Source organism: Phlebotomus papatasi, chromosome 1 (genome assembly GCF_024763615.1).
Source record: "Phlebotomus papatasi isolate M1 chromosome 1, Ppap_2.1, whole genome shotgun sequence".
In the NCBI taxonomy this organism is placed as follows: Eukaryota; Metazoa; Arthropoda; class Insecta; order Diptera; family Psychodidae; genus Phlebotomus; species Phlebotomus papatasi.
In genome coordinates this window covers 87,243,207-87,270,272 of record NC_077222.1, presented here as the reverse complement: position 1 = coordinate 87,270,272, position 27,066 = coordinate 87,243,207, and the positions used below count along the sequence as shown (strand labels likewise).

Genomic DNA, 27,066 nt, shown 5'->3' with positions numbered 1-27,066 from the left:
GACGAGAAAGTTTTCGCTGACCGAAAATCAGTAATAAAAATGAAACCGATAAACAAAACTTATGAAACGTCTTACATCTAACCTTAGAAAAGCCGACGGAGTCTGATTTGGTGTATTTTTTGCCTCTATGAACGATAGGGACAAAAACAGCCGAAAAGTTTAAGCAATTTTTCTGACGATACCAATGACAGATAATTTTCACTCTAAAGAAAAATATTATGTTTGAGTATTGTAGTTTCTTGTTCTAAAACGGTTTTGCTTAAAAAAAAATTGGAAGTATAAAAAATAAATAAAATCAATATTCAATATGAAAATTTAAAAATTTGCCATTTTTAAACTTAAAAATTTACTATATAGCAAATAACTCTAGACTTGCAAAAAATATCCTAGATTCCTTCAACCTTCTACTTTGGAATTACGTACAAACATAAGAAAAAAATAACTTTAGGTAGTCAGGAAAAATTATTTTCTTTATGGGACACCGGTGTTCCAATCGTCCTTAAAGGGTTAAAAGTACTTTCGTACCATTAACCGTTTACAGGTTCACAATCGTTTTGAACGGATTTATTAAGTTCTCAAAAAGTCGCCCAAAAACCTCAGAAGGGACACAATTGAATATGGAATAAATATTAGATATTGGGTTTTTGGAATTTATTAGGTTAATGTTTAATTATTTAATTTATGGGGTGGGTTTGAAGTAGTGATTTCTTTAACTTTTTCTGGGATGCGTATTTTTCAAAAATAGTTATTTTATATTGGGTTGTGTTTCTTGGAGTACGAGCATAGATTAAGTTTTCCTATTTTTATCGACTCTGTGGTTAAATTAGGCATGTCTTAAGTTTCTTTTGGACTATTGCTTTTTAGTTCCTGTTTGCGGTTATCTGGGCTCTTCTTCTTTCGCATTATAGTTATTATTCTGTTGTTTCTTTTTTAATCTTATATTTTTTTCTCTCGTTTCGCTCTTCTCTTTATGGTGTGGGATTATTCATATTATATTTATTATTTTTTTCCTGTTTTCTAAACTTTAATTTTACAATTTATTTATTTTTTATCTAACATAGTACTGAACTCAGTAGCGACAACACAAAATTACTTAAAAATTTTAAGTCGCTACTTATCCCTCGAAGTCCTGTATAAAGTTAAATTTAAAATTTTTCATAACGGTATTTAGGGGATGTTGTTATGTCATATATCAAAAATTGTTAACTATGTATCCTATGAATGATTGGCATATACAACCTGCGAAGGAGTTTTCCACCGTTTTCACTCCGGAGGTTGGTCATCAACGCTAAGATGGCGGTGGCCGCATAAATGCAAAACATACAATTACTTGAAAAGTACTCGAGTGTAAGCACAATAATTAATAAATAAATAATAAATATTGATTCATAAAATCGATTGGAACTGAGTCAAACTTATTAGTACTTCCAAGACCTTTCTAACAAACCTAAACATGGCAGCATTCGGTTGATAAATATGATCTCACGAGCCTTTTTAGCCTTTGACCTTGAAAAATCGTTGAAGCAGAGGCAAGACCGTCGCCTCTTGTGCAGATAGATCATCGGCATCACTCACAGTTGTAAGTCCGAATCCCACCCGGTGCAATCTAAATGTCATCTAAATTGTAGGGGAATGTAGGAATTGTGCGAATTTTATCTTTGTGTCTAAAGAACTAGTTCGCCATTTTTTAGCCATAAGATAAGTAATTATTAACCTCGTGAGACGAGATGAGAAATGGTATTAAGCCAGTTCTTTACAGACAAAGAGAAAATTCTTATCGTTTGAAAGTTCACTGTGTGCAAACCATGCCTACATTCCCCTAATATAATAGACCGCCTTCGCATTCGAGAGCATGGAAGAAGCATTAACACTAAGGAAAGGCGCTTCTGAGCGGTCTTCAACGATTTTAGAAGATTTTTCCAATACGGGATATGATATTGTAAGATTCTCAATTATTTTATTAATATGAGTCGGTACGTTTCGTGTAGATAAGAGAGTAGTGATAACGGTGATAACAATAAACAAATTATAACCCTAAAATACGAGTTTTTATTTCTTTTTCGTATGCACTCGAAAATGTTGAGAAAACTGGTTTCCAAGGGGTGAAGAAGTCAAAGGATTTTATATATACTGCTCTGTCTGTAGCATTCGAGCAGTAAAAAGAAATAGATTTCAAAATTTAAGTGTCTATGAAGAGTCTGACCATCTCACAGAGAAATTAATCTATTGTCATGAATGTGATAACAGAAAAAGTTGTCGTAAATTCCAAGTTAATATCGTTAATCTCACAAAGTTTGCGTATACATAGAAAATATAACGATGTTTATTTTCTATTTGTCATAATCTCCAATTACAATGCACAGCTGAAGAATTCTCATAATGCAGCAGCATTAAGAATATGTGAATTAAGCGATTTTATAGGATAATTAACAATGTTATACAATAATAAGTCCTCATCCTCAAGCTATACTTTAAGTAATAAAAATTCATAAGACAAATATATCTCAAAGAATTTCCATCTCAATCAGTCTATATCAGATATTGAGGCCTCGCTTGAGAATCGAGAGTTTTCCATTAACCCAATTTTTTATGAGATTCCCATACCCAAAAAATATCCTCTTTAGGATTCAAGAATGTCATCCTAGAGAGCTCAAAAATTCTCTATATTAGCGTACTTCAAAATTACGAGCAGAAAAAAAAGAGAATCTCATATGTGAAGGAAGCTCAAAGTTCTCATGGTACTATTATAAAAGGGGAGCTTTTGTAGAACTAGAAGGGGGTTCTCCGCTTTGAAAAGTTAATACGACAACTTTTCATCTCGCAGAGACTTCAAAAAGCGTCATGTGGAGTTGTCACTCCTGGCAATTTTTCTTCGTCGAGTGGAAAACACTCCTCAAGTGGCTTATTAGCCTCCTGACCTGCCTAATGAAGTCATGCCTTAGGGAAATTGCCCTCAAATCCACTTCTTTCCAGCCCACTAATTAATTAAAATTCTCACACGAGAATATCCTCATATATGGAACAAGAAAAGTCACTGGGAATGGCATCAGGTACAATGACGATTTATTTCTGCATTAATGCCAACAGGACTGTCTTGGCAATATAATATTTGGCATCTCTTCGTGCGAGGGTTGAGTAGAAAAAAAATCCTACCCGAACTATTAATCATCGAATAGGAGACAAAATACTTCCAAGGAAAGATGACAATTCCTCCCAGAGAAGCACAAGCGACGGACGTAGGAAAAGTAATCGCCCAATCGACTACGTGACCTTTTCGAATAATTAATAGTCCCTTTTTGAATGCTATTTTGCCACCCCGACCCTCTCGCCCAGCTCCCATTCATCCTCTAAATGTCCAGGAAGATTAATTTTCCCGGGACGATCTTCCTTGAGGACTCAATTGGGAGATTGTGAAACATTTTATGTTCCCTGGATTATTCTCACGATGTGCCACTAGATTACTTTATTTCGCTGTTAATCGATTGAATTTATATTCTGGGTAAATCATTCTGAGCAAATATTTAATATATTTTTTACATTATAACTTTATGCAAAAATCCGAAATTTGCATTTTTCGAAAAACCTTAATGAGCCTAATCACAAGTAGCTTTTGATTCTCCAATAGTGTCTTGGATGAAAGGTAAATGGAACTCTATTTGCACAAAAAGTCGTTGATGTTCGAAGAATTCAAATTCAATTTCGAATTTTCATATTAAATTTTCGAACAATATGGGGAAAATTTATCAAATATCACACTAAAAAGCTGGCAAAAGGGTTACTCAGTGATTATGGAGTAATTAAGTAATAGGACAAGAACAGCAAGCGTCGTTGTTCTGCTTTTTTCCTCACAACAATGTGAATACCGTCACATTTTGACACTTGAGCACTTCGAAATTCGAACAGGATGTACCTCATCCACCTTGCGGAATTATCAAGAAGTAAGAAAGTCTCTTTTTTGGATCTTCAAATAGATTTTCGAATTTATCAAGATCTACTTCTGTACGAAAAGATTTTGGATCTTCAAATAGATTTTCGAATTTTTCAAGATCTACTTATGAATGGTAAGATTCTTTTCGTACAGAAGTATAGAGTTTAGTAAAGTGAAAAGCCATTCGAAAATCTATTTGAAGATCCGAAAAAGAGATTTTTTTACTTCTTGATAATTCCATAAGGTGACTGAGATGCATCCTGTTCGAATTTCGAAGTGCTCAAGTGTCAAAATGTGTCGGTCTTCACATTCTTATGAGGTAAAAAACAGAACAACGACGATTACTCTTCTTGCTTGTCCCTTTATTTAATCACTCTATAATCAGTAAGTAACTCTTTTGCGATTTTCTTAGTGAGATATTTGATAAATTTTCCACAATTTTTTGAAAATGTAGTATGAAAATTCGAAATTAAATTTGAATTCTTCGAACATTAAGGACTTTTTGTGCAAGTAGAGTTCCATTTACCTTTTATCCAAGACACTTTTGGAGAATTAAAATCTACTTGTGTTTACACCCTTTACACCCATTGAGCCCGATCACAAGTAGATTTTGATTCTCCAATAGTGTCTTGGATGAAAGGTAAATGGAACTCTATTTGCACAAAAAGTCGTTGAAGTTCGAAGAATTCAAATTCAATTTCGAATTTTCATACTAAATTTCCGAACAAGGTGGGGAAAATTTATCAAATATCACACTAAAAAGCTGGCAAAAGAGTTACTCAGTGATTATGGAGTGATTAAATAATGGGACAAGAACAGTAAGCGTCTTTGTTCTGTTTTATTCCTCACAACAACCCAGCAACGAAAGTTCCCTGTTTGAACACCGTTCAGCAAACGCGTTCGGAACAGGGTTCGGTCCAATGTAAATCCTTACGGGCTGGGAAAAAGCGAACGCGGTTGAAGCAATAGTTCTCTCTGATGGCCACCACTTTCCGAACATTTGGGAGGCCGCCACCATCGCGGCATGTCGAACAGGGAACTCTTTCGTTGCTGGGAATGTGAAGATCGACACATTTTGACACTTGAGCACTTCGAAATTCGAACAGGATGTTACCTCAGCCACCTTGCGGAATTATCAAGAAGTAAGAAAGTCTCTTTTTTGGATCTTCAAATAGATTTTCGAATTTTTCAAGATCTACTTCTGTACGGAAAGATTCCCGTTCTCTAAAAAGTCGGTTATGTTCGAAATGTCAAATCTTGTCTTTTCTTTCAATTTCGAAATCGATCTTTGGTTATTAACTCCAACTGTGAAGGAAGCATATGCAGATTTTCCTGCAAAAGTTCTATCGAAAAACTGCAGATTTCTTTTTGCTATAAAATTATAGCTAAACCTTGCGATAAGCTGCCATAAAAGGTCTACTAAGCTCTAGTCACGATCAACAATAAGAAAATTTCTTATTCAATTTACATAAAATCTGATTTTTATTAGATTTCCCTGAAAGTTTTCGGAATAGATCAAACTCACAAAGTAATATCCATCTTACGAATTTTTTTTTTTGGAATGAAAGATTTAATGGGAATCTTTCAATATCAAGGATTTCCCATGCCATTTTAACTGCTCGAACTCCACGAGAGTGCAGTTTCCACAATCCAATTTTTTTTTCAACTTCTCACTATCCTAGCTGTCAAACGGCGAGAGATATTGACTTCCTGTTTTCGATGACCCCCCCCCTTCAAGTCCATATGCTCTAGCGAAATAACTTACCTAAATTACCCCCCCCCCTTCATCACTTCCCAAAACATGTTTTCTGACTTATCTCAAAATTGGGCTAGGCGATTTCGATAACTTTTGGATATGTTTTAGTGTGTGTGTTATCTTGGATTATTCAAGGTTAAAGTTTAATCTTTCTGAAGGGCTTAATTCTTAACGGATTTGGGTAAATTCGGATTTTTTGGAAAGATCTTAAAATTCCAAACCCGACTACATCGGTCGCTAACGGGGATGAAACGGTAAAGTAACTGTAATAGCGGTAGAGGAGACCGGGGCAGAATTAGCCACGTATAGTATTAGATAGTGGTATCTTATAGATTACCTGCGAAGGAATATTCAAGAACCCACTTTTTATTAGAAATATATCACTCCTTGGAAATTACAAGGGGTCAACTCACTTTTTTGCGATTTTGAGATTCTAATGCACTTAAAAAGACAATTTAATAAATTTTCAGATGATATAAGTCATTAAATTTCGTTATTAGAAAAGTTTTTTAAAGTTTTAATCTTTTTGATTACTTGCATAATTTTGTTTGAAGTAAAGGGGCACAAAATATATTCATCGTTCAAATTTTTGTGAAACAGGGGACTAGCTCAAGTAAGTTGATCTCCTGTCATTCTAATTTCAGCAAAATTTACACATCATTTAGAACGACAAGGAGCTAAGTCATTAAAAAACATATTTTGAAAGGTAGAAATATAAAAGTTTCGATGTTTATATTAGTGCTCATACAAATAGAAAAGAAATAAATTGTTTTTGTTCAGTCATTAAATTGAGATACTTATTTACACATAGTTGAATCTTCCATTCTGTCTCCTGAAAAATGGCCGAAAATTAGTTGGCCCCTTGTAATTTCCAAGGAGCGATATACTTCCCTTCCTATTCATTGAAATATTTATCAACCACATACAAACATTTTTTGTACAAATTATACGCAATTCAAAATCACATTTGGTGGCCAATTTACCCCGGTCTCCCCTAATAGCCCTATTTTTAAAAATAGTGTTATTTCGCATTTTTTCATTTTTTTAATAATTCTTTATAATTATAAAAAATTATTCTGTGACACAAATTTATTACAGCACATTCGAATATATTAAGGGACAAAATCTCCTCTATCTCTTAGGGACGCTTTTGCACAAGAAAAGCTCATCAATCTGTGACTGTTGGAAAGATATGTGTCGGATATTAAAAGTGGTTGCTGGACAACAAATCGCCAGTGGTGTCCGGCCGGAAATTAGGATTACAAATATACGACTTTGGGTGTGAGAAAAACCAAGAGTCACCCAATTCTTTCTTATTTTTGGAAAAATTACACGAGAAGAACTTGCTGTGCTGACTTCCAGAACATTCATAGATGACTGATAAATTTTGCAAGAGAAGGGGATTGGTCCAAATAAATGGGGATCATTGGGAATATCCAATGGATTTCAATGTAAAAGATCTGAGAAATCAATTGAGTGGAAGTTTCCATTGGAAGAAGGTAGGGAAAGAAATCCTGAAATTGACTCCAATCATGATTAACCATCTCTAAGATCCTCAATAAATTTCTGCTAAGGAATCCATTCTCCTGACTGCTTAAAACAAAATTTCAATATACTGAAACTAGAGCTTCATACATTATTTAAATGCAATTCTAGATTCTTAAAGCTTATGCTGGAAAACTCTGCGAAAACTTTTCTTTCAAACTCCAGCAGCTCAATTACCTAGAGAGTTGAGAAAATTTCAATTACAAATCGCAAGATATCCTTTATAGAAATTGATTTTCCAAGTACTTTAGCAGAAACTTGACTATTTAGTCAAGTTTTTTTTCCTTTAAGTTTTAATTAAGCAACCATTAAAAAAGCTGATGAATGAAGTATATGATTTATTTATCATAATGTCGCTTTTGCGCTTAATTTTATGCTAAATGTCACCTTGAGATTGTTTATCTGTCAACAAATTTTGATTTTGAGTAAAAGACAGTTACATCCGTTACATCATTTATACCTTAAAACAACCATTTCATTTTATTTCAAATTAAATTTATCAATTTAATTTTTCCCTTGAAATAGAATCCCAATTCTTCTTTTATAACAAAGAAATCTAATGAATGAAGAAGGGACAAGTGCCTCCCCAAAAGAGTTAAAATTCCCTTTTTACATCAAAAACAAACTTTCTTCACTGCATGATTTCTGCATTTCTGGACACAATTTCATGTGGCGCAGGGAAAATTGGAAAATGGAAAAGTTTTATTGGGCACAAGAAGTGCGAACAAAAGTGGGTTTTGGCTGAAAACTTCTTCGCTATCACCAAGTTTTGGTGATACTACAAAAAAAAAGAATCTCAGCTAAAATTCTCGCTGTGGATTTTCTTTTGACTCTTCCCATCCTCTTTTTCTCCCACAGGAAAATCAAACACAGACAATATGTAAAGTTTCCATGTTATGGTCCAATGCAAGTTGATGTAATTGGAAGTGAAATGAAATTGCAGCCAGTTACAGTGTCGAATCATTTTCTCTGGCGGTTTTTCATTCCATTGCACGAAAATTGGAAAAATTTCCCAGGAAAATGCCGAATGCGGCATCAAGGGTATAGAAAGAAATGGGTGGACTGTGTTCTTCATTTACTTTTGTACAAAGTAATAAGAGAGATAGTTTTATTGTCTTCAAAGTTTTTTGAGATTGCCCTACATTCATTACATTGCAAATATTTTTCTGCGGCCACCGCCGTCTTAGCTTTGATTTACCAACTTACTCCAGAGTGAAAACGGTGGAAAACTCTTTCTCAGGTTGTATATGCCTCACATCCATAGGATGCTCATTTTAATTTAATGTACAATGCAATGATGAAATTTAAAAAAAAAAAACAGGGGAGACCGGCGTAGATTAGCCACCAAATGAAATTTTTCATTGCATATAATTTGTACAAAAAATGTTTGTATAAGGCTGATAAATATTTCAATGAATAGGAAGGGAAGTATATATGTAGAATAAAGATTGGTTTCCTCAATATTCCTTCGAAGGCAAACTATAAGATACCACTATCTAATACTATACGTGGCTAATCTGCCCCGATCTCCCCTACAAATTCTGCTCTTAATTTTAACGCGAGTCTCACAAACACAGTGAGAAAAAAATGGCTAGCTCATTAGAGCTATCAGCCATTCGGGCAAAGTACACGTACATGGATACAGCAATATATCATGTCTTTTGAGTGCAAACACTAGTAGATTTTGATTCTCCAAAAGTGTCTTGGATAAAAGGTAAATGGACCCACCCGGCAAATTCTGCAGAATTCTGCAGAAATTCGTCAGATTTGAATTACTAACTGCCGAAAAATCAGCAGAATTTCTGCAGAATTTTGTTCTAAGGTGGATCCGATCGTTGTATGAAAATTCTGCAGAATTTTCTGCAGAATTTCTATAGAAAATTTTAAAATTATCGGCAGAATTTCTTTAGAGTATTTAGATGATTTCTACATTTCTTCTACCCTTTCTAATGTTTCTAAACATTATTTTAACTACATAAAAATATGTATTTCAATTTATTTAAAATTCAGTTTTTATTCAACAATTTTACGTGAACACTCTCTTTTTTAACAGTAATTATAATGTTATAATACAATATTATTAAATCAGCCATAATAGAAAATACGAAGGGGAAGGAAATAGTTAGAAAACACGAAAGAAATTCGCGATGCTCACGAAGTCCCACGACTATCCCGAAGCCACACGAAGTATCCGATTGATTGACAAGAAACGTTAAAATTTCAAAAGTGTAGAATTGCAGATCGAAGTTTTGCTGGGGCACAAAAAGTCGTTGATGTTCGAAAAATTCAAATTCAATTTCGAATTTTCATACTACATTTTCGAACAAGGTGGGGAAAATTTATCAAATTAAAAAGCTGGTAAAAGAGTTACTCTCACAGTGATTATGGAGTGATTAAATCAGAGGTGTGCAAGAACCGTTGGAAACCGAATAAACGTCAAAATAAGTTTGTTATGGTAGCGTATTGACGTGCATGTTTTATTTTACGTTTATTCGGTTTTAACGGTTCTTGCACGCCTCTGGATTAAATAATAGGACAAGAACAGTAAGCGTCGTTGTTCTGTTTTTTCCTCACAACAAATGTAAAGACCGCGTCACATTTTGACACTTGAGCACTTCGAAATTCGAACAGGATGTACATCAGCCACCTTACGGAATTATAAAGAAGTAAGAAAGTCTCTTTTTTGGATCTTCATATAGATTTTCGAATTTTTCAAAATCTACTTGTGGATTGTAAGAATAGATTTAAAGTAGAAAATAAAAAAAAGAATGAAAGACAGTTTTACTAGAACAAAAAAAATTAGAACAGAAATAACAATTACAACCGCGAATTGGCAAATACACAGAAAAACACACCGCACCAACAGCGCCCTCGCTGAAAAAGGATGAATCCGAGAAACAAACCTTTTTGCGCGGCTGTCGAAGGCCCGTGCACAGATTAAAATTAAAGGGAAGAGAGAGACCGATGAGGCCGAGAGAGAGAGAGATCCCAATCAAGCACGGGATCACGGGCAGGGTCATCGAGCATCATTGTATACTGAATTGCAAATAAGTGAAATCCTGCTGCCAGCACTCGCATATGATTTCGTCATGAACGCGTCAGTATTAAACACTCTCAAGTTGATTTTTATATGATGTACCTTATTAACTTTCGCCACCGAAATCCATCTCGACTGAAGTATAAGCCTTAACTCTAAGACAAAATTTTTTACACGAATTTGTTCTCGACAATAGTAACAAAAAGATTCCCCTTATAAGTAACAATTTCGTTCCAAAAATTACCTCGCCCACCGACACCGAAAGTTTTTGGAACAAATGTTACAGATGTAGAAATAATATTGTCATAAAAAAACTATACCAATTTGTTCCTAACAGTGGGAACAAAACAGCCGAACAAATTCTGTTCCAAATTTCAGGAACAAATTTGTATAAAACGAGATCAACTCAAAGGACATTGGGCAAAAATGTATGAGAGTTGGTCTATGTGTCGATCACAGATGGGACTAAGCGCATTTTATAGGTAATGGTGTAGGATGAAAAATTACCGAGACCCAGGACGATATTCGCCGGGAGTCCTTGTAAAAACGCCTTTATCCTTTCGAAAGATCGCTGATTTGGCAATGAATTACTTAACATCAGCTAAAGGGATCTTCATAAAATTCGGTATGGAGTCAATTCATGACTTAAGTTATTTATGCATGGATACTACCCCTCCCCCCACCCCTCCTTCTAGTAGCCCCCATACAAAATGTGGACTATTTTCATTTTAACTTTCCTCTAAAAAGAAATAGAAAGCTGAAACTTGGCATGAGGTCAAAGTTTATGTATTTCCTTAAAAAAAAGACAGTATGAATACGCACATTTCGTATAAGAGATTATTTTTCTTTTACGAAAAGTGTTTTTGCTGTAGAACTTTTCCCCCATTGTTTAGAACTTTGGTCCCGGAACAAAAGTTGTTACCTACCATGGCCTATTCAATGATATAGGTCTCATTGGTGGTCGCACCATAGACCACTTTTGCCCATTGTCCTTTGTAGACATTCCACCGTATCAAAACGGTTCCAAAAGAAAACTCTAACAAAGTTGTAACTATATTTCGTAACAAAACTGTAAAGAAAACTTTTTGGAACAAACAAATATCTTCTCTAGGTACAAATCGATTCCACAAAAAATTGTTCCAAGGAAAACTTGTTCCAATATTTTGGTCAGTGTCCAAAAGTTTTTACCGTGTACCTTTAAAAACTCCCATCTCCTCTATTTCCTCCACTGACAACGTTTCGGAGATTGGATGTCTCCTTCCTCAGGTCTACAATTTGTTTCTGGACATTAACAAAATCTTCCTCATACCTATACGCATGTAAGTTTTTTGATAATGACTTTGCTTTTAAAATTGTGAAAGAGTGACATTGACGATATTAATCTGTCAAAATAAAAACAAACACAATGCTACTAAGGCATGTTTACAACACAGCGGATATAATCCGTTGAACACATGTGGAAATTTTGTGGAATTTGAGGATATTCCATGGAAATTTCGATTAACTTCCTTGCAAATTCCATAGAAATTCCGTACAATTTCCATGGAAATTCCTCCGAAGTTCCGTAAAACTTTTGTAAGATATCAAAAACAATTTTTTTATGCCAACGTTAATGGGTATATCTCTTAGTGTAGGAGATATTCACATTAAAAGATTTGCATACAATTTAGGGGAAAAAACTAAGGCAATACCAAACATGGGGCAGCACCAAACACTAATTTTTATTTCTAAATTACTTGAACTATCTCGACCATTTCTTCAGTGGACAAGTATCCCTATAATGCCTATAAATTTCTATAAGTCTTGTCTATTGAAGTCGAATTTCTGATAAAATAATCGCAGTGTTTGGTACTACCCCGTGCTTGGTACCCCAGTTTCCCTTATGCCTAAAAATATTTTTTATTAAAAAGTATTAGAAGTCCTTTTGGAGCTTGTACTTAAAATCTTCTATTTTTCTTTGCATTTGAAGTGCATTTCGAATGGAAGCGAAGGGGATTAAGAGCTTTCGAAGGTTTTCTATTAAGGAAAACTCTTCCCTTTGCCCTTATTGCGTGAAAACTAATATTTATTGTGCAATTTATCAAGGAGGAAGACTCAAAATTTCTCATCTTGTGAGAGAGCTGTACGAAAGATAAATTATCCCGCAGATGAATGAGGAAATCATTGAATTATTCCATCTTGATATGGGTTTATAGTCTTCCAGGGAATTCCTGGGGATGAAAGTCAGTGAACTAAAAAAAAAGTGAGACATGGAATATTGTAAAGGATATGGAAAAAGTCCAAACTTTCTTCCCACTTTCACATATTTTTGCCACAGTTTTTCTTGTCCTGGAAAATTTACTTCTAAACTAATAAATCTCTCCGGGTCTTGTATGCGTGTTCCAATGTGTTTCGATGCTGGATAAAAATTCTATATAGCATATTTTTCTTCTTTTCTATATTCAATATTTTTCTTTCCTTCTGTGAGCTTTTTTTCTGTTATGTAGAGCTTTCCATGTATCTCTTTTGTTTGCTGCGAGTTCAATCTTGGTCGTCATAAATTTATGTAAATTCACTAATTTCGATTCCTATCAGGTTGTAATTCGTCCTGGCAACAATAGGGGAGCCCTACCGGAGGGGGTGGAAGTGATGAAGGGGGCGTGAAAAGTTTGATTAAATGCCTTGTCATATCGGCAAGGTTCTCCTCTGTGGTTTTGAACAGGGTCAAGATTTTCATCATATTATCTCCGGAGTATTATAATCCGCTTGAGGGAAATTCCTCAGAGGCTTTCATCACTCCCAAATCCTTCTACTTCCGGGTATATATAATACACATAATATACGTAATAAACAGGAGTAAGAGGATGAAGGTGATGAATTCATTTGACCGCATACTTTGACTCAACAAATATTTATTCACCTCAGAGAATAATTTTATCCCATGAAGGAATTTTAAAGGAAATTTTCAGGGAAATTTAAACATTGATATCATGTCTTTGTCTTACCTTGCGTCTTCAGGATGAAAGATAAAGCGTGAAATGTCCAGCAACTCCTCTGTCAGACATCTGGATGCCGAAATGCGACTTTAAGAACCACTTTCACCACAAGAATCCCAAAGATCCCAAACAAGTGTCCCAGCGAGGATTCCTCAGCGATTTTCAATCACAACTCCCGGACGATTCTTCAAGCTTTGGCTGATGGAAGTTTGAGCGAATTGGCTTCTTCTCCGCGCACCCGGATTGCACTCCAGAAAAGCTATAGAGTCTTCAATAGAATAATAACACTGAAAAAGGGTGCTGGGATGCTGGCGAGCGTCCAAAAATGATCAAGAAAAACAAGTCCACATTTGAAAGATTCACACCGAGAAGTCATTTGCCTTTTTGCTTTTGCAATTAAGTTATTGTGGCTTAAAAAGTAACAAATGCACTTCCCGCTGTACCAACTACACTTTTAGGCATTCTAGCAAAAATTTACACGCTTCACAAAGAAATTATCAAAATTGACCTAGAAATTTCACAAAACAAAGATTTCGCCATTTTGTTTGTTTGCAACTAAAACGCCAACAACGTTTGTTTGCAACTAAACTACCACGCCACCCACGTGCACAACAAAAATCAGCGACCTAGTTCCGCAATTTTTCTTCTTCTTCCTTTTTTAACGGCCATCAATCGTCAGCCGCACTAGCGATCGTACTGGCGATTAACCAAAGTTATCAAAATTTGTCTCGAGTAAGCGAAGTCTCACACCCTAATGGCTGCTTCAGAGACGGTTATTTCAAATCTCTCATTTTATTGCAAAAATTGAGGAAAATATACTTCTTGAAATGAAAAGAATAATTTTTTCATAAATAATAAATAATTTCATAGCCCTCAGCTGAAAATCACATCGTAAATTTTTTTTGTTCTCAAGAAAATTCTGGTACAATTTATCAAAATATGCAGAATTTTCGGTCGGGAGTATGTTTAATTACTGCTATTTAATCTTTCTCTATAGACAGCATACCCTCGCAGAATTTATATATATAAAATATATCATGAAAATCGTGATTATAAATTCTACCAAGTTGATAAATAATTTCAGAAAAGATATTTTGTATAGTCCTACATGTTACTTTCTGTATCCTGGCCATGAACAAATAAACTTATTATTATTATTATATTCCCAGTCCATTTTGACAGAACGACATTTAGAGAAAAGTGCCGAAAATTCATCAAATTTTCTGTAGAAATTCTACAGAAAATTCTGCAGAATTCCCATACAATGATCGGATCCACCTTAGAGTAAAATTCTGCAGAAATTCTGCAGAATTTTCGGCAGTTACATTTTCAAATCTGACGAATTTTGCAGAATTCTGCAGAATTTTCCGGGTGGGTAACTGCTCGAACTCCAAGAGAGAGCAGTTTTCATAATCGACTTTTTTTTCAATTTCTCTCCATCCTGGCTGCTATACGGTAAGAGATATTCACTTCCGGTATTCGGTGAACCCCCCACGAATCAACATTCTCTATCGATCTGACTTACCCAAGGTACCCCCCCACCCTTCTTCCCCTCCAAAATAAGTTTTTTTGACTTTGCAAAAAATTGGCCCTGACGATTTCGTTCATTTTTGGAAATGTTTTGGAGGTAGTCCAGCTGAACATTTCAGTTTTGGAAAGTATTTGTAGGTTTCCTTACCTTCATAAAAAATATCTTTCACCTCTGTAGGTGCGTTGGGGGTTGGGGCACCTCAGCAGTAAGTGTTCTTTCATTCTGGATGCATTTTCTGCGATACTCCAGTCGCAAAATGAACACTTCTGCTTCTTGATGCCTCATTCGGATGCAAAAAATCCCCAAACTTTTCCACGAGGCTTCATAATTCAATTCAGAAATTCACAGTTTCACAAGACAAAAATGAAGCGCGATAAATACCAATATGGCCGCACCGCAGAATACTAGTATGGCCGCACCACGGGTGAAGGTGAATTTCGGTGGGGAATATCACATCGTGAATCTTCGGGAATGGTCGGATTTTATCGTGAAATTTCATGAATTTTCACTCGGTGAATTTTCACTGTGAACTTTCATGAAATTTCACTATGAAATGTCACTGAAAATTTCAATGTGCCATCTCTAATTAAAAGGTTAATGATGTTTTTTTAAAACCCTGTTGAACAATTTACAACTTCAAGATGGTTTTGTGGTGATTTATAGACAAATTAAATTCGACAATAATTTTTTTTGTTTACCCCCCCCCCCCTTACCAAGGTCTTTTGGCCAGTATCCTACACAGTGAAAAAAATTAACACTATTATAGTGTGTAAACTTTCACACCACTATTATAGTGTTAAATTTGGGAAAAATGTTTAATTTAAAATTGTTTAATTATTTAAAGTTGTTAAATTTCAAGTTGTTGAATTTGAAGTTGTTGAATTTAAAAATTGTTGAATTTTTGCGTGTAAACTCAAAAATGGTTGAATTTTTATTTCATTTTGAAGATTTTAATTTTTTTGCCTAGATATTTGTAATGTTTTTTCCTGTACTCGAGATCCCGCTCTTAACTCTTTCGCGTCATTAGGGTCATATATGACCCGGGGAAAAAACAATTTTTTTTTGACTATTTGCATTAATTGAAATCTATCGGATTGTGCACGACATCATAATAGAAGGATGTAAGATTCTTGGCTAATTTTCTCAAGACTCCAGATATTCAGGAAAAGAAAATATTTGAGATCAAAAATCACTAATTTCGAACTTTGTGAAATGACTTTTCTTTTTCAAAATTTTTTATATTAATTTAGTTTTTTCAGTAAAAAGTTCTTTAGAAACACAAAATAGAATATCCAAAGATTGTATATTGCATATTTTGATATAATAAACTACTCTCAATTTTCAAGAAAAACGTGTAGAATTTTCCGGGTCATATATGACCCTGTGGTCGCCAAGGGTAACAGTGTTTTCGTCCCAAAGCTATAGCGAAATGTAGTTGGGACATTGTTTTTCTTTGTGAAATGCAGGTGGGACATCTTGCTCCTGAACATTTCATCTTATATCTGATGAATTATAACATATTTTGCAATATTTTAGAGTATTCCGCAAGCGTCTCATATTGTGCAATTGTATTTGGAGTGAATAAATATGTGGATAAGTTTATTTTTGCCAAATACCACTCAAAATATTGTGACAGTGACTGTTCAAGGGATTTCCAGGAAGATTCCTTGAACACCAGGAGTACAGTGTTCATCAAAGCAATCCAGTTTGCCATGGTTTTGGCCAAATTAACAACTTCAAGCAAAAAAACTCTCAGAAAGCCCGTGATATAGATTTTGAAAATGGTATGTACACTTCCCTTGAGGACAACAGGGTCATATATGACCCGGGGTTTTTCCGAGTTTTCACGCAATGGAAAATTTTTTTCCTCTCTGAACTATTATATTTGGTCATAAAGCATTAGGAAAAACTCAATTTTACATGAATTCATCTGCTGAATAAAAGTGGGACGCGAAAGAGTTAAAGCGAGATGATTACATCTGATGCTCGGATCTTCACGATAGACTTATTATACATATAAATATAAATATTTGATTTTTTATATGACTTTTGCCCAATGAAAAGCATCTCGACTGAAGTATATGTCTTAAATGGAAATTCAACAATTTTTACACAACTTTTGTTTAAAAATTCAACAACTTTTGTCTGGAAATTCAACAACTTTTGTTTAAAAATTCAACAAATTTGGTTGAAATACACAAGGCTTCACATTATAATAGTGAGAAAAATTATGACCAAACTATAATAGTGTTAATTTTTGATCATGTGACAAAAAATACCATAAAGTTGTGTATTTTTTTACACTATAATAATGTGAAAAACTATAATCATACTATAATAGTAGTAATTTTTAGAATTTTTCAACAGTTTTAAATTACAAAACATTGTCGGAAATTTTTTATTACTATAATAGTGAGACATTTTACACAGATCGCAATTAAAGAATTAATTTATCCGATTTCACACTATTATAGTGTTAAAATTTTACACATTTTCAAATTAAACAAAATTGTTGAAAATTTTTCAACTATAATAGTGGTAATTTTCAATCACGTGACAATAAATTACCAAATTATTGTGCATTTTTTAAACATTTTTAAATTAAAAAACTAAAATGGTCGATTTTGCACTATTATACTAGTAAAATTTTACACATTTTTTTACTGTGCACTCTTTTTTATTTAGGTGGAAAAATCCACATAAAATCCACGAAAATTCCTTTGAAAATATATACCACGAAAAAAATCCTTTGTAAATCCATGGGAATTTCCCTAGAAATTTTGTGGAACATTTCGGTAGAATTCCCTTTTGCTATAGGGTTGTTTGGAAAATTTTGATTTTGTCATGCTCACTGGGTTCTAAAAATACGTTAAAAGTGCTGAATATTTTGAATTTGAAATCAAAGTCCAAATATACGCAGCCGCGACGCAGCCAGTAACCCCACGTGTTTTGTTTGTAAACACGCGCTGAATTTCCTCCCCAGAGAAAAACACCGTGAAAATTGTGAGAAAATGTCTGGGAGTGTGATTTTCCGCCGAAATCGTGCCCTTGGCTATGTGACAAATCATATTCCGGCCACAGTTAAGTACATGAGAAAGAGAAAAACCAATATTGTTGTCACTTGCATCGGACGTTCCCTTCATGCGTATGAGTGCAAGCATTTCCGGTTGATTTCTGTGGGCAGGATTCATCCAGAAGACATCACGTGCATCGCCTCGGACAACAGGTATGTCTATTCAGCCAGTGCTAGGAAAATCTTTGCATGGCGAGCGGGAAATCAGCTGCATCACAGCTATGAAGGGCATGGTGGAAATGTTGTGCTTCTGCTGCCCTTTGGGCAGCATCTGGTGGCCGTGGATGAGGAGAGTGTGGTCAAAGTGTGGGATATTGAGGCAGAGAGTGTATATTTAGATATTCCCTTTGCCATGGACTCATTTAAAATCACCGCAATCGCCCATCCGGCCACTTACATCAACAAAATGCTCCTGGGCAGTGAAGAGGGACTCATTCAGCTGTGGAATATCAAGAATGGGAAGTTGATACACACCTTCCAGCCACTGGACAGTCGAATTGTGGTTCTGGAACAAGCTCCGGCTGTTGATGTTGTGGCAGTGGGACTCCAGAATGGAGCAGTGAAGTTGCTGAATTTGAAATTTGACGAGATTCTGATGGAATTTCGTCAGGATTGGGGTCCAGTTACGGGGATTTCTTTCCGGACAGATGGTCATCCCATCATGATAACGTCCAGTACGAATGGGGAGGTGGTATCGTGGGATCTGGAGAAGCGTAAGGTGAAAATTTCATGAAGAATTTCATTCCTGGGAGGATTTCCTTCATCAATCGACCTCTCTTGCAGATTGTCAATCAATTGACAGCTCACGCGCAATCAGTGACGACACTGTATTGCCTTCCCAGTGAGCCATTGTTCATCTCCACTTCCCCAGACAATTCCCTGAAGATGTGGATTTTCGATATGCCTGACGGAGGAGCCCGATTGCTGCGTTTCCGGGAGGGACATGCAGCTCCTCCGCTTTGTGTTCGTTTTCACGGTGCCAAAGGTGGCAATATTTTGTCAGCCGGGGAGGATTCGTCTCTTCGTGTCTTCAACAGCATCACCGAGAAGATCAATAGATCCCTGGGCAGAGCCAGTTACAACAGAAAAGCCGCAAAAAGAAGTAATTAATCTACCCGGAAAATCCTCTTTCCGAAATCATTTTCTCACGATTCGAGCTCCTTTTCAGATCGAAAGTACGAGGATGTCCATCTCATGGCGCCAATTGTCCAGTTCACTAGCGAGACAACGAGGGAGAAGGAATGGGACAACATTGCAGCCATTCATTCAGGATTGGATCTCGTGACTACGTGGTCGTTTCACAACAGCAAAATGGGCGACCTGAAGTTGAGGCCACAGGCTACGGATGAGAAGCACCGGCAGCGACTCCTCCAGGTCGAGGCCACCTGCATCTGTCTCACCAATTGCGGCAACTTCCTGGTCGTGGGCTACACTTCAGGCGACGTTCAGCGCTTCAATGTGCAATCAGGGCTCCATCGGGCAACTTACGGGGCTCCTGCGCATGACAACGCCGTCCGGGGAGTTGCTGTGGATGCTCTCAATCAATACGTCATCTCTGGGGGCACCGATGGAACCGTAAAGTTCTGGAATTTCAAGTCCAACGGTAAGTGCATTAAAAATAATTTAGAAATCTAAAGGCAGAATCACATTGACAGTCAAATTCTCACCGTTCTTCCTTAATTTACCGTCATTGTGGATGACTTTGCACGTTTTTTCACTGTTTTTCAATTTTACCCTCTAAAAGTAGTCAGTTAAAGTAAAGGGAGGGGGGTTTTTGAGTAAAATTATTTGTATTCAGTTGTTAATGAATGGATTTTGTGCCACTAACATTAATTTTACAAAATTTTACTATGTTAAAAGAAATCAAGAAAAAAGGCTTGCACTTGGGATAAGGTGCGAGTGACTGCACTTTTTAATAAATGTTAAAAAATCAACAATTTCTGATAATAAACGACAATGAAGATCTTCACATCTAAGGGTAAGATGCATGAGATCTACAAGATGACGTGGTCGCCATCTTGATTTGACGTTTCTGTCCGCCATTTTGAATAACTGTCAAATCTTAAAACTCATCCAATTGGGTTGAAATTTTAGTATGTTGTAGCTGATGTCAAGACCTTTTCAAAACATATCTATGTTCCAGTCTACGTTAAGCATTTACCTAGATACAGAGGTTCAAAGTTTAAAATTTTATAACGCTCATATTTTGGCGGTCTTTATTTTTTAATCTTCAATATTTGAAACTTAAACGAAATGCCTCAGTAATCATTAAAAATGGTTGAGACTTTTATTTTATATATTTATTTAATCTAACATAATTTTAAAAAAAATAAACGAAAAGTGCATATAAATAATTTTTTATTTTTCATCTTTGCGAAAACAGTTTTTAAGATTCTCAAATAATGCGCTATTATAAACAAAAACATTACTTTTCTTTTTGTTTGTTTGTTAGATCTCATCGCCTAACGATAGCGTTGTCTTTTTTGTGATGGTTTTGATAAAAAAAAACTCGCCCCTTAGTCCAGTATTCATGAAAATGTCAAAATTTTGAACTTGGAGCCCCTATATCCAGACAATCACTTGACCTAGGTCGGATTTTATATGTGTTCTGAAAAGGCCTTGACATCAGCTACAACATACTAAAATTTCAGCTCAATCAGATGAGATTTTTCTTTTGGCAGATATTAAAAATGACGGACAGAAACGTCAAATCAAGATGGCGACCATACCATCTTGTAGATCTCGGTAATTTTACCCTACGTTCCCAAGAAATTGGATAATTTTTAACCAAATACTTCTATAATAAAGCTTTAGAAAGACCAATAATATGCAATTTTATAACTTAAATCATGCGTTTTTATGAGGATAATAGGGAAAAACAATATTTTAATAAAAATAATCAACAAAATCGAAGTGGATTATTCTAGCCAGATAAATTTAGATTGGATTTGGGCAATTTACTACTCTGAAATCGATTTTGGAATTGCACCTTCAGATAACTTTTTCACGGAGCCGTTTTTTTGACAAAATACCTATATTAGCATTTCATTGACTATTACTGAAACTACAAGAATCCTTTTGGGGATCATTGTACCTTACTTGGTACTTAACATATGCTTTTATACTTTGACATGGTAGACCGGATCGGCGAAGACCATCAATAAGTGCTAGAATTTATGAAAGTCTTACGGACAGCAGAGTGCAAAGTCACCCGCAACGACGGTACTCATTTTCATTGCAATTCTTATGCAAATTCTCGATTACGGTATTACCTTATCTCATACTCTGTGGCACTAATTGAAAAAAATATAAGAAAATTGAAAAAATAAAATGAAAATGCTACAGTTTTTCGTACAGTTTTTCTCCTCACCGTTTATTGCATTTTCGTTTTATTTTTTTTTTAATTTTCTTATATTATTTTCACATAGTGCCGCAGAGTATGAGATAAGGTAATACGGTAATTAAGAATTTGCATAAGAATTTCAATGAAAATGCTTACATTAAGGAAAAATGGTAAGGCTTTGCCCTAAATCCAACTTAAGAATTTTGATTTCGTTTTCCTATACTATTTTTCGAAGAAGGTGAGTGTCTCGGATTAAGGCCAAATGGTGTGTTGTACGAGATAATTGCAATAGTCCCTTTAAGCATTTTTAAATTATTTTCCGACAAAATTTTTCTGGGTTGCGAAAAACTAAAGGCGGGTGCTTTAGATTTTAGGGAAAGTTAGGAGTTCAGCTTGAGGCTTCAGATACCTCTTCCTAACCGTTTAAGGGAGTCCAAGTGCTTACAGCTGGAGTTGCATCAAGAGAAAAGACATTCGAACTTTGAACCATTTAAAGATTAATTTTGAAAACCAAAGAAAAGATATATTTCTACTTCCCATTTTATCCGCGTGGTGGCTAAATTACTTTCTACAGAAGGTTTATTCTCGAAAAGTGTCTCGGCTATAGGTAAATTGGTTCGAATTTGCACAAATTGTCATACTAAAATTTCACTTGGGATTATAAACTGTGAAGTACCACAGTTTTTCTACTCAGAGCTGGACATTCATTCTACAAAAGTGTCTTGGATAAAAGGCAGATAGAACTCTATTTTCATAAAATGTCGTTGATGCTCAAAGGATACAAACACAGTTTCGAATTATCAAAATAAATTTTCACTCAAAATGGGAATTTTTGTTTTTTTTTACACTAATAAGGTTTTAAAAGTATTACTCGGTAATTATGAGGGGAATTACAAATCACAATAAACCTGTTACATTTTGACACTCGCGAGACAAATTCGAAATTCGAACAGGAAATACTTCAGCCGCACCCACGCATAAGAAACGATAAGTAAAAATATCTTTTCTTTGGCTTTCGAAATCTCTTTTCAAATGTTTTTTTTTTTTTTTCTTTTGAGAAAACTTTGTATGAGAGCACACCGAGTCCGTTCATTTAAAGCTCAAGTTTTGTCTGTAATAGTGTCTTGGCTAAAAGGCAAAAGGAAGTCTATTTGCACAAAGAGACGTTGACGTTCGAAGAACTCACAATTTCGAATTTTTGAAACAAAACTTTCCCAGAAAGTTCGAAAAATTTGTGAAATACCACGCTTAGAAGCTGTTGAAAGTTCAGTTCGGTAATAACTTTCCCGATTTGACAGCTCTTACAGGTTGGGGTACATATTGTACCGATTCGAAGGTATATCATCAGAGAGAACTTACCTAAAAACCTGTTGGAAGGTCGAAAACTTAAATCAACGACTTGCACAAAAATGGATAAGTTTATGAAAAGAATAATTATTTCAATGATTGAAATTGAAACGTTCTGTTATCCTGACATTCGAAAAAGAAAAACTACAGTAGAGTCTTCTAAAATCGAACGCTCGGGGGGTATTTTTGACATTTCTCACAAATTCGAACGAATTTTTTAAAACTAATGATATTTATGTGAGATAAAATTGTACTTTGAATCAAATTCCCGTACTTTCTCGCAATTTTTAGTGGTAACATACTTCTTTTTCATTTTATACGATCAGAATATATGTAAACAAACAATCAAGAAGAAGCACATAAATATTATTTTCATTCGTCCAGAATATGAATTTTTCAACATAATCCCACAATTGGCATTTTGAATCCAAATGTCGTTCGAATTTAAGAGATTCATATTTGAGAGACTCTACTGTAGAAGAAAATCATTCTTTGCAACAAACGCATTATACATATTGTTGACTTGGTTGATATTTGAGGTGTCAAGAATACCGAAAATTCGAAATTGGAAAAGAGCCAGCGCTCCAGCGGCGAATATGTGAACTTTCACTTTAGACTTCCGGTCAACTTTCGAATGGATCTGGTAAATCTGTTGATTGTAGAGTGTCTTTGTATCTTCAAACTTTCAGTACAGAAGTAGATCTTGAAAAATTCGAAAGTCTATTTGAAGATCCAAAAAAGAGTTCTTACTCGCAAAGTGGCGGAAGTTACATCCTGTTCGAATTTCGAAGTGCTCAAGTGTCAAAATGTGACGGTCTTCACATTGTTGTGAGGAAAAAAACAGAACAACGACGTTTACTGTTCTTTCCCCAGTATTTAATCACTCCATAATCACTGAGCAACTCTTTTGCGATCTCCTTAATGAGATATTTGAGAAATTTTCCCCACCTTGTTCGAAAATTTAGTATGAAAATTCGAAATTGAATTTGAATTCTTCGAACATCAACGCCTTTTTGTGCATATAGAATTCCATTTACCTTTCATCCAAGACACTATTGGAGAATCAAAATCTACTTGTGATCGAGCTCGATTTGTCTCTTCGAAAGGTTATTACTGAACGGAGCCACTGAGTAACTCTTTTGCCAGCTTTTTAGTGTGATATTTGATAAATTTTCCCCACCTTGTTCGAAAAGAAAATTCGAAATTGAATTTGAATTCTTCGAACATCAACGACTTTTTGTGCAAATAGAGTTCCATTTACCTTTTATCCAAGACACTTTTGGAGTATCAAAATCTACTTGTGTTTAGGCTCATTGTTTTTTTTTTTCCTTGTGAAAAAAGTATTTTAAATTCAAAGGTTTAATTAAAAGTGAATTAGCGAAAAGGCGACCCAGTTAGCACATGCTGATTTATTTCAGTATTATCACTATTTTATAAATTTTCTTTAATATTTTTGATAATTTTTTTATACTATGTTTCTTAATGAAACAGTAAATAATTCTATGGATTTTTAGAAGAAGTAAAAAAGAATTTCATCAGTCCAAAAACAAGCGTTTAAGTAGCACTCTTTGGACCACAAATATTTCAATTAGGGAGTGGATGTTACAAAAAAAAACTCGGTATCGTCATAGAAATCGCGCGTCAATCAAGATTCAATCCAGAAGTTTAAATTAATTAGTTTAAAGCCATATGGCTGTATATCAGACCCTCCATTCCATTCTTCCTTCTAGTAAAAACATCAATTGGACGTATTCGTATGGAAGATGGTCTTACGATGTTCAGAGCTCATCGTGAGAGTGGAATGCTATGTATTCCTCTTGAGAACTTCACACTGAATGTCCTGGATTGCGATACGAAAGTTGTGGTGAGGAAATTTGTTGGCCATCGAGCTCCAATTACCGATTGCTGCTTCAGTCCGGACAGTCGATGGTTGATTTCAGCTTCGCTGGATGCTACCATCAAAGTCTGGGACATTCCTTCGGCCTACCTTATTGATCATTTCAAATTGGATGTGGCTTGTGTCTCTCTGACCATGTCACCAACGGGAGATTTCCTGGCTACAGCGCACATTGATCAATTGGGTGTTTATTTGTGGGCCAATAAAACTCTCTTTGATCACATTTCCCTACGAGCACTCAATCCCACTTCTGAAGCGCCCCTTGTGGACCTTCCAGCGTCTGTAGAGGGCATCGATGTGGCCCAGTTAGATGAGGAATTTGCCAAGGGATTGGATCTAGGGGAAGAAATTGCGACAAAATACGAAAGTCCTGAACAATTGGATGCTGGATTGATTACAATGTCTGCTGCTACGAGTAGTCGCTGGCAGAATATTTTTCACCTGGATTTACTGAAGAAGCGCTCAAGGCCTCGGAATCCAGTTGTAACGGAGAAGAATGCTCCATTTTTCCTGCCAACAATTCCTGGAATTGAGTTCAAATTCGACCTCAGTGGAGACGGGAAGGCACAGGAAGGGTCTAAGGTGATAATTCCCAAGGATTTTAGCAATTTCACGGCTTTTGGGCAGATTCTCAATGAAACAATTGGCAGTGGAGATGTCCAACCGGCTATTGATCACATTATCAAGCTGGGTCCTTCGATGGTTAACTTCGAGATAAAATCCCTGGCTCCAGATGCAGCAGGATCCATTGAATTGATGGAACAATTCCTAGTGATGATTCTGGACATGCTAAAGTCAAATGTCAATTTTGAATTGGCCCAAACCTACCTGGCAGTCTTCCTGCGCGAGCACGCGGACACAGTGACCACGTCAGAGGCGCTCCGGGCCATGCTGGAGCCCCTGGAAAAGGCGCAGGAACGCGGCTGGAAAAAGCTGGAAGAGAAACTTCTGTACGGTTTGGGAGTTGTTGGAATGCTAAGAAATTACGCATCTCTTTAGGAAAAATAATTTTAAGAGGAAATATTTGCAAAAAGGAAAATAAAGTTGTACAGGAAAATGATGTATACTTGTTTTTCTGGTCATTTGAAGTGAAAGAAAGATTAAGATGTTTCAGAAATTTATTAATGTGGATCTAACATAGAAAGAATTAAAATAATTCGTGCAGGTTACATTATCTTTGACTAATGGTGCTGTGCCAGCGAGCAATGAAAAGGGAAATTTTTCTCCTTAACATTTTTTTAGTACATGTCTGTTCTAATATGTTTGGAATAGGATTAAGGCTGGAGAAAACAGTCGTGACACGAACCAACACGAAGAAAAGTCGATAACGCAGAAGCATTATTAACCATGTACTAAAAAAAAACGGTCGAGATTTTCCTTTTTTACTTTTCAATGGAATAGCTTCTCTTGAACATTTTTTTAGCACTACTGTTCTCAAGTTCCTTTGCATTATCGAATTTTCTTTGTGTCTTGACTATTTTCCCATAGCCGTTACGGGAACCAACATAAAGAAAAGTCGATAACGCAGAAACACATGAAAACAGACATGTACTAAAAAAAATGCTCAGGAGAAATATTTCTCTTTTTATTTTTCATTGGAGTAGCACCATACTCTCTCTATTGGGAGATCGGGAATCTTTGTTTTTTCCATTTTGTTTTTTACACTTTTGTTTTTCCCAGTTTGTCCTTGAAATCTTTGTCTTCGGTAATTTTTGTTTTTTGGAAACTTTGTCATACAGAAAATTTCCCTTTGCCCCAAATGACGAAACTAAAAACTTCCAAAACACAAAATTTCCTTTTGCCCCAAAGGACGAAACTAAAAACTACCCAAAAGATAATTTCCCTTTGCCTCAAAAGACGAAACCAAAAACTTCCTAAAACACAGAAAATTTCCCTTTGCCCCAAAAGGACGAAACTAAAAACTTCCCAAAATATAGGAAATTTCCCTTTGTCCCAAATGACGAAACTAAAAACTACTCAAAAGATAATTTCCCTTTGCCCCAAAGGACGAAACTAAAAACTACCCAAAAGATAATTTCCCTTTGCCCCAAAGGACGATACTAAAAGCCTCCCAAAACACAGAAAAATTCCCTTTGCCCCAAATGACGAAACTAAAAACTTCCCAAAACACAGAAAATTTCCTTTTGCCCCAAAGGACAAAACTAGAAACTACCCAAAATAATTTCCCTTTGCCCCAAAGGAAGAAACTAAAAACTTCCCAAAACACAGATCATTTCCCTTTGCCCCAAATGACGAAACTAAAAACTTCCCAAAACACAGAAAATTTCCTTTTGCCCCAAAGGACGAAACCAAAAACTTCCTAAAACACAGAATATTTCCCTTTACCCCAAAGGACGAAACTAAAAACTTCCCAAAACACAGAAAATTTCCCTTTGCCCCACAGAACGAAACTAAAAACTTCCCAAAACACAGAAAATTTCCCTTTGCCCCAAATGACGACACTAAAAACTTCCCAAAATACAGGAAATTTCCCTTTGTCCCAAATGGGGAAACTAAAAACTACCCAAAACACAAAATTTCCCTTTGCCCCAAATGACGAAACCAAAAATTTCCCAAAACAGATAATTTCCCTTTGCCCGAAAGGACGAAACTGAAAACTTCCCAAAACACAGA

The 27,066-nt window shown here is 35.5% G+C and overlaps 1 protein-coding gene across 1 annotated transcript; it reads left to right on the top strand.

Annotated features, from left to right (window-relative positions):
• Positions 1-17,698: 17,698 nt before the first annotated feature.
• LOC129797950 (WD repeat-containing protein 36) lies at positions 17,699-25,492 on the top strand. The gene is made up of 4 exons (XM_055840845.1): positions 17,699-18,563; positions 18,629-18,947; positions 19,014-19,448; positions 24,266-25,492. The coding sequence occupies exons 1-4, from the start codon at positions 17,784-17,786 to the stop codon at positions 25,429-25,431; spliced, it is 2,700 nt and encodes an 899-aa protein (XP_055696820.1). The 5' UTR covers positions 17,699-17,783; the 3' UTR covers positions 25,432-25,492.
• Positions 25,493-27,066: the final 1,574 nt, after the last annotated feature.